The following is an 8,557-nucleotide window of genomic DNA, read 5'->3' as shown; positions in this document are numbered from 1 at the left end:
TCACTCATTCACATGAATTAAACCTAACTCAGAAATGGATTTTTGAAACAACTCATTTGTTTTGAATGCACTTAAATGTGTACAGGCAATATAATTCCAGTTTGTTTCATTAATTTTCTTGAAGCTGCTTCTTGATAATGACTCATTATAAAACTATAAACATTGATTTTTAAATAAATCTTTTCGATGAATATTATATTCCATTTCTGCCAATAGATCCTCCTAAATATTACACACTTCACCTTTAATAAATGATTCCTTTTAAAGCAGTCGAAGCTGTCAACTGTAGGTTTTGAGACAGCCTCTCCGGACAAAGCACAGAGTGAGACAGAAACCAAATGAAGAAGACAGAAAGTGAGCTGTCTTAATAAAGTGTTAGACTCGAGTGTTAACATTGAGGAGAGCTTTTAGGTCTGACAGTGACTGTGAGTGAACGTCTGAGCAACAGGAAGATGAGGAAACCTCAGTCATAAATATTTACAATAAGAACAGACATAAGCCATTTTGAATCTGTGATGAAGAAAGAGTAGAGGGTCAAAGAAAGTGCAATTGTGTCATTCAGATTTGATTGTGTTTGAAATTGTCTGTTCTCAGTCAATGAGCATTTAAATTGAGAGAAACAGAAGTCAATTTATTGTCATGAATGTAAACATTTTAACATATGTTTACTTACGCATATTTAATTTAATTTACATACAATTATGTCACCTCCATCCCCATCCAGACCTCGTAAATTGGTAATTCCTTACGCCCTTCCCACTAATAATTATAGCAGCTACCCTATTTCCATGTAAAGTCCCTCCTGTGATGATGTTCTTGTATATTAAAGTGTAGCTTTTACATAACTTTATTTTACAGGTAGAAGTTTTTGCTAATCTGATACATGAGAACATACAAACACTAACATATAGACTTTATCTGGGAACCAATATAATAATGGAAGAACAAATAATATAGGAGCACTATTTGCTATCTAAAGATGTAATGGAGTCATGGTGTCTGAGCAGAGAACGTCGTCACACTCCCTCTGCCTGTGTTGCTATCGCAGCCTCTCTGTGGTTTGTCTACAGCCAGTCTGCTCCGTGTGCAGCTGAGTAGCGGTATTATGACTGTGGCCCATTTTGTGGATAATTTCTTATCTACCTCATGAATTAAGGGTTTATTTTGATCAAACCAGTGTTATTGAGTGTTGGAAAGACCATCAAAGACGGTTTCAGTGAGTTTTGTTTTGTCATGTTTTACGATTAATCTGCTAGGTAAAATTACTGGTTTTGTAAATGGAGCTCTAGTGCGACATCTAGTGGCAAGTGAATTCTGTATATAACTTCTAAAGCCATCATGAGAACAAGACCCTATAAACTCATCAAATGAGCTGCTGTAATGTCAACTACAGGTACAGTATTTCTTTTGGCTATGTATATGCAGGATGTCTATGTCTATTACAGACCACAGCTAGTGATATTGAGATGGTTGGAGTTAATTTAGAGAGGACAAAAAGTGAATATTTTATTAGCCCTGCAATGTTAATCCCATTCAAATGTGGTTAAAGCACACATCTCTGCCTGAAGCAGCTAGAGTAGCTGAGGTTTGCTGATCCAGAGAGCAAATGTGATAAAAATGTCTGCTTTTCTGGAGAGGTGGTGATGCTGGGGAAACAGGACAGTGGTGTGTCTGACGTGCCACAGCACCGTAGTGTGTGGGCTCACACAGGAAGAAAGGGGTGTGAATGTGTCACTCCTGTATTGCTTCTAAGCACCTACAAGCATTAAGCTCTATCATGACCAGTAGCAAAAACTACATGTAGCTCCAGTTCGGCGCTTCCATTTTCGACTAAACTTGATCAGAAAGCCACAAGTGATTGCTGTAAGGGTTAAACAGACGGAGCTGCTCTCCCTCTCTCCTCCCTGTCTAAAAGCTTCCAGCAGCCAGCAGCTCTGAGAGGATCAGAGCTTTCAGACCACTTGTTGCTAATAGAGGGATATTTACCCTAACGGGAACAGAGAGAGTGTAACCCCAGGTCACTGCACTCAGCAACAACACTGACACAAAGACACACAGACAGCCTGCTCTGCTTTTACAGCAGGGACAGACAGATACACTGTAAAAAATGTCAGTCTGAAGCGGTCATGTAAGCCCTGTTCAGACAGGCAGCAGGTTCAGTATGGCTCAGAGGTTTTTTCAAAAGTATCAACATCAGTTTTAAGTCTGATTCCATTCCTGCCAATCTGCAATTATCCATGTTTGCCCACAAAGCCAAAACACCTGCACCATGCTGTGACATCACTGGTTGGGGTGTAGCTTCAATAAATTTTTTCACATCTACTTTGAATTGTCAAAATAATTCGATTGTGTTAAAGACAAATTATTTTACTGTGTTAAGATCTGCTGTAGGAACCAATGTTTTTGGGATACGTTCTTTAGCACATACACAGCCACTGTAGTTTCTTCTACACACTTGGAAGGGGAGGGTGAAGCGAGGGAGATGCAATCTGCAAGTACACCTAGATGGCAGTACAACCTACACAGGTCCAGCCCTAGGGCTATTCAGGTCCATAAGCAACAAACTGAAAGACTTACAATTTTGTTTTACTAAAAGCAAGGCTTAACAATGGTCCACACTTATGTAAGCATGCGTCACATTTTGTTTTACAGGAATAAAAAACGATTAAATTGAAAACATTCTTGGCTCTGTTGGCTCAATATTAGCTGTGTGTGGTATGTGAGAGGACTATTAGCACTCCTGATATGGTTGGCCTGTGCTTTTGGCTCTATATCTGTCTGTCCACGGTAACTAACGAGAACTCCATGTTATTCTAATTTGCGTATAAAGTCAAAAAAAGGAAACACAAGACATAAAAAGGCCATATTTAAATAACATTTCCATTGAAACCTATTTGATTGGTTGGGTGATTGTCAGTTCATGCCCTTTTTTGTTTTCATGTTGGTACTTTGTTATCTGAAGAGGCTGCTGAATTATGACAGCCAATCATAACAATTTAAAGCCGATGAAAGGAAGCTATTAAAACAGAACCGGGGCCTGACCGGGCCTGGCAGGACTGGGTTCAGTTCTGGGGGGGAGGGGCAGTGAGGGCAACAACAACACGTTATGTGAAAAATAAAACGGATAAAAAACGGAACACTGATCGAGTTAAACGTCCTGTGTTGTCAGCTAAGCTCTGGCTTTGGGAAAACACCAGCAAATTAGCCGGGAAAACACTCCGGCTGTGTTTGTTGTCATTCCGGAGCCAGTTATGCCTGGTGCTGCTTCGCTGTAACCCCACCGTGGTGACACCTATCTCGGCATTGAACAAATACAGCGAGGTCCTGACCCCTCCGTGTTTGGATTCGCAGGCTGGGAGCCCAGACAGCCGCACAGCGCTGCGACGCACGTATCAACACAAACCCCAATACAGGAATGCAGCCGCGGCCCGTTTGACTGGGCCACGGACCTCACCGTGACCCAGTGTGTGTGTTCATGTTCATTCATCAACATGATCATTTCTGTTACACAATTACAGTCTTGTTTGTAGTGACAGTTTTTTATTAATATTGTATCCTATCTCAATAGTGTATATTTAATGTTTCTATATAGCCTTGATTTTCTGAGTCTTATTATGAATGTGTGTGTTTGAGTGTGTATGTTTGTGTGTGTATCTGGAAACCATCCTTTGCTCATTTCCCCAAACCCTTTAATTGTGTGTTATCTCTTTAGGTGAGTGTCTGTCTGTGTGTGAGAACAGAGTAAAGTGCAGGATAAGAAGCAGATCTTGATTGTTTTTTGTTGTTCTTCAGAACATAGCTGATTGCTACCACTGAACTCTTATTTTAACTTTTAATATTTTTTTTCATTGAGGTGTCCGATAAAAACATGAACCCTCACTTTAAGACGAACCAAGTATGACATTTTGAGAAAAAAAGACAGAAAAAACACATCAAAAATGTACTACTGAAATGTGTTCCTCTGACATTGGCCATGCATTAACACTAAAAAAATGCTTCCTTCTCCCTTTTATGGTAAAACACAATTTTCTGTTTAAGTGGATAGAAGAACTGGAATTTTTATTAAATCATTTTTTCATGGTTGTCTTAAACGAATAGGTGGTTGTAAGTTGGGTTACAAAAGGTTCACCCTAAACAAAAAAGCAAAACTCACTTTCTTCATATTGTGATTTTTTTCCTAACAGTAATATATACATGTAATCAGAATCCCTGACAATTACAGATTTTTTTGTTGTGGCCTACAATACCTGATTTCAATGTTGCAAAAAAGTTCAACTTGTTCCAGTGAGAATAAAATTGTACTGTTTGGGCAGGGTAAATGTGAGGAGGTAGTTGTGCATGCTCTGCATCTTCACAACTTAAACAAAGAAGTGATTATGGTTTGTGCAGAAACCACAACCATTGGTCAAATTTGCTGAAAAGTTGTGGTGATTGAAGTGCACAGTCGTGCAAAATTCACAGTGATTGAATTTGCATTAATTGTTGTGATTGCCACATTACAACTTCGTAGAGGGTCTGCTCTATAAAAACTAACATGCTGTGATTAAAAGGTGCTTTCTTTAAATAAAATAAGTTTCAGTGTACATATAAAATGTACACAAAAATAAAATATTAATATGAATATCAAATTCAGTTCAATACAAAGGGTCTTTATTGGCATGGGAAACAGACGTTTACGTTGTACAAGAAAATGTAAAATATATTTATATACAGATAAGCAAACAAAATCTACTCACATATATATTTATATACTTATGGCATATTTGAATTTGAACCTCTGAAACCAAATCATATAGCCCTATAAATATTTACTTTCATAATAATAATACTAATGTACTGGTGTGGGATACAAATCATTATGGAAAATAAATCAACATTCAATTGTACATTATTCAATTTATTGGATTTACAGTGTCAGCTGTTAAAACTATTTACAATTTTATTTACATGGAGAAAATGGCGAGCAAAGGGAAGAATCTTGGGGGCCTTGGACTCTGTCTGACCGCAGCTTTATATAATAATTATATACATAATTATCATACTAACTGATAAACAAGCAATAACTATTTACTATTTCAAACCTCTAGCTGTTTTTTTTTATTTTGTCCAAGTTGGTGGGGGTGCGCCAATGCCACAGCACTTTAATGTTATTAGCCTGCAAGCCCCGAAGCCACGCTGTCCATTTAGGAGAGAGTGAGAGGGCAGAGGAGAGAGAGAAGGGGACGTGTGCCAGGTAACACTTGGCAAGGTCACGTTGTGTTCTGAACTGAGCTAAATTTGACTCAACCCTTTTACAATGACAAGCAATAAGCCATTGTAAAAAGGTTAGTAAACACTATTCTGTATATAAAAAGGTTTTACCCCTTGCTACAGCCCATTCTACTCTCCTGTTGTACTATGGTCTTTTGGGTTATCTGTTCGCCAATTTCGTGTAGTTGCCTGTTGTCCTTCCTTCAGCGACTGGTTTTCTACCCTTAGCCGCTCGTTTTCTTTCTTCACCTGCTCGTTTTCTGCCTTCACTTGCTGGTTTTTGTCCTTTACTTGTTGGTTTTCGTCCTTCACCTTTTGGCTTTCGTCCTTCACCTGTTGGTTTTCGTCCTTCACCTTTTGGTTTTCGTCCTTCACCTGTTGGTTTTCAGCTTTCACCTTCTGGTTTTCGTCCTTCACCTGTTGGTTTTCAGCTTTCACCTGTTGGTTTTCTTCACTCAGTTGTGTGATTTTTCCCTTTAAGACAGCATTGGCTTGTGCCAGTTCTTCTATCTGGATGTCTTGAGTGCTCTGGTCCCTCTTCAAGTTATTATTGGTGAAGGAGAGGTTGTTGATGACATTTATGCACTGTTGGACAGCTTCTTCTGAACCTTTCATCTGATCACTCAGCATGGTGGAAATGACAGAGGTAACTAGAATGTAAAGAACAAGTAGTTGTTTGTTTGTAAGAATTTGTTCAAAGACAAATTTATCCTAACAGCATATATCATACATATAAGCAATTCAAAATGCTTTGCACAACCATAAAAGAATCAGAACGGTCGTTTGTAATACATGCTAACATTTAACAATTCCTTGACAGGCTACTACTCTAAGGCATCTGAACGTAGTAATCTCAAAGTGTGAACAAAGGTTAGAAGCCATGATAAACCATGTTTCTTAGAGAAATAGTTAAATATTTGGGGAAATACGCATATTTGCTTTCTAATTGAGAGCGAGATGTTACGATGGATATAAAATCACATATCTCTGTGTTACAGAGCTTTTTTCAAAATCTGGTTAGCTTAGACTGGAAGCAGGATAAAACCATGACCACAACTCGGTCTCACTACTAAATCATTGAATACTGCAACTTGGTCATAAGATGCTGTAGGTACCCTTCTAGCGTCATTGCCTGCTGTAAAAGTCTCGTGAGGTAGCATAAAGAGAGTCCTCATATAGAGGTGGTGTGATGGATGGATGTTTTCAAGGAAATGTCTGGATGCTGTCTGGACTGTGTTTACTGACAACCTCTTTTCAGTCAAGGACTCGCTATATTCTTGTCCCACACAGTAGTCATAGGAAGATGGTGGGTGTACAAAGCATAGGACTGTGACAGCAGAAACTGGAGTTTGCACCTTGATTGCACAATGTTTTGACAACAAAAGAACTGTAATTAAGCTTAAGGAAAGATTATGGTTTCAGTTAAATACTGAAAAAACATAACACCTCTTACATAGGGTTGGGCACTTAATCCAATTTTATTTTAAATTTATGATTTTAACTTCCAACAATTATGAAATAACGATAATCAATATAAAATGATTATGTGTATTATTGTGTCTCGTGTTGTGAATCTAACGCACCCTTTTCCTTGCAGTGCGTTTTCACCCCTCCCTAAAAGCCCTAACTCACTCTCAGCCTGGCTGTGGCATGTTAAAGCTCCAGTGTATAACATTTAAGAGGATCTATTGTCAGAAATGGAATATAATATTCATAGGTGTATAATATAATCAACTGTAAATGAGAATCGTTGTATTGTGTTTAATAATCATGAATTCAATATTGACCAAAATAATTGTGATTAGAATTTTTGCCATATTCGAGCAGCCATAAACTTAGCTCATGTGCAGAAAAATGTACTTAAATACTTGATCCACATACATGATATTGATGTCATCCTCCAAATAAATTTGCATATTTGGCATATTTAGCATACATGCTTGAAAAATCAAGTGGCCATTTGGTTTCTACTTACAGTGGATACGGAGAGCCATGATTATCAACAGTATCCCCCAACACACTGCAACTGGTATCAAAGACTGAATAATGGGGGGAATTTTCTTTTCTGACAAAAAAAGGGAATTTATTTGTATCATCAAAATAATAAAATTGAACTGTCAGATGTGCTTTTTGTAGATTTTTACAAGAAAATTAAATGGAAACATCTATAAATGCACAGTATCTTAAGATAACTACTGTGATTAATCGATGTAACAGTGTTGCACAAAAGGCTTAATCTAATTAAATTAGTACATTGTGTTTATTATGTACCTGTAGTGGCAGGCCTTTCGTCCACAGTACACATTTCGGCATTAGCATAGACATCCTCTTCTTCGGGTTTGTCCGAAATAGTATAAATGACATACACAAACATTTTTAAGTATTATTTTAGTATCTAAAGTGACAAAATGCATAAGATGGAGTTGAGGATTAATTTGAGACATTTTGTACAATTATATGCAACAGCAAAATATGTTTTGAGAGTTATTTCTATTGTATTTTTCTATAAAATCAGGTGGAACTAAATCTTACCTGCAGACACACCAACAAAGTGATTATTAAAAGTAACTGTCGGACCTTGGGATTCTGTCTTCATCTTGTACATATTGTCACCAGCAGTCTTAAATGTGAGCTGTAACTACAAATCTTATGTTTTATTCCTTAAATGGGGGATGGTCTGCTGTGTTTGCTTCTTGTAATGTACTTCTGCTTTTGAGGTTTGCAATGGTGGTGTTAGGTTTTGTAAGTTATTGGTGTTACTTTGGAGTCCCACCTCCCATTTCATAAAACTTGACACTGTTTTTGTATTTTTTTCATTATGCAACTGCATTTTTTTTGTAATTTTCATCAACAGTTGCTCTAGCATTATCAAGACTAGAACACCTAGATTATGGCTGGACTACTGTTTTTTCCCCCAATAACTGTTCTCCTATCTTAATTTTACGTATCGTTGGTACTGACAAGCAAACTGATACTTGTATCAGTATACAATACAAAAAAAAAAAAAAAACACTATCCTGGGGGATAAAAATAAATGGTGTTTGGGGCTTATAAGTTACGAGGTATCAGAGTGGTGCACAGGCATGCATACTCCCCGATACCTGCTATCGCATTTTAGACAGTACTGGAGGAATTTCCGTTATTGATATTAGTATTGGAACAACTCTATATATAGCTGGACTGTGTATGACAGTGTGTGTGTTGAGAGGTTTATAAATCAGGTATGATGGCTGTTTTTCTATAGTGTCTTTAACTTGTTAAACATCAATTGATGACAAGATGTTCAAGGAGTTCGGTCTAGACCTGC

General features: G+C 37.6%; 1 protein-coding gene across 1 annotated transcript; it reads right to left on the bottom strand.

The window, feature by feature from the left end:
- Positions 1-5,379: 5,379 nt before the first annotated feature.
- LOC118329651 (golgin subfamily A member 6-like protein 7) lies at positions 5,380-7,315 on the bottom strand (the record flags this gene model as incomplete). The annotated part of the gene is given in 2 exon segments (XM_035663883.1): positions 5,380-5,900; positions 7,226-7,315. Coding segments are annotated over 2 exon segments (611 nt in total), but the record flags the coding sequence as incomplete, so codon positions are not given.
- Positions 7,316-8,557: the final 1,242 nt, after the last annotated feature.

Source organism: Morone saxatilis, unplaced genomic scaffold, assembly GCF_004916995.1.
Source record: "Morone saxatilis isolate NCDOM2014 unplaced genomic scaffold, NCSU_SB_2.0 Contig19, whole genome shotgun sequence".
Taxonomy (NCBI): Eukaryota; Metazoa; Chordata; class Actinopteri; family Moronidae; genus Morone; species Morone saxatilis.
The sequence above is the reverse complement of the archived record's forward strand: the minus strand, read 5'-3'. Positions and strand labels throughout refer to the sequence as shown.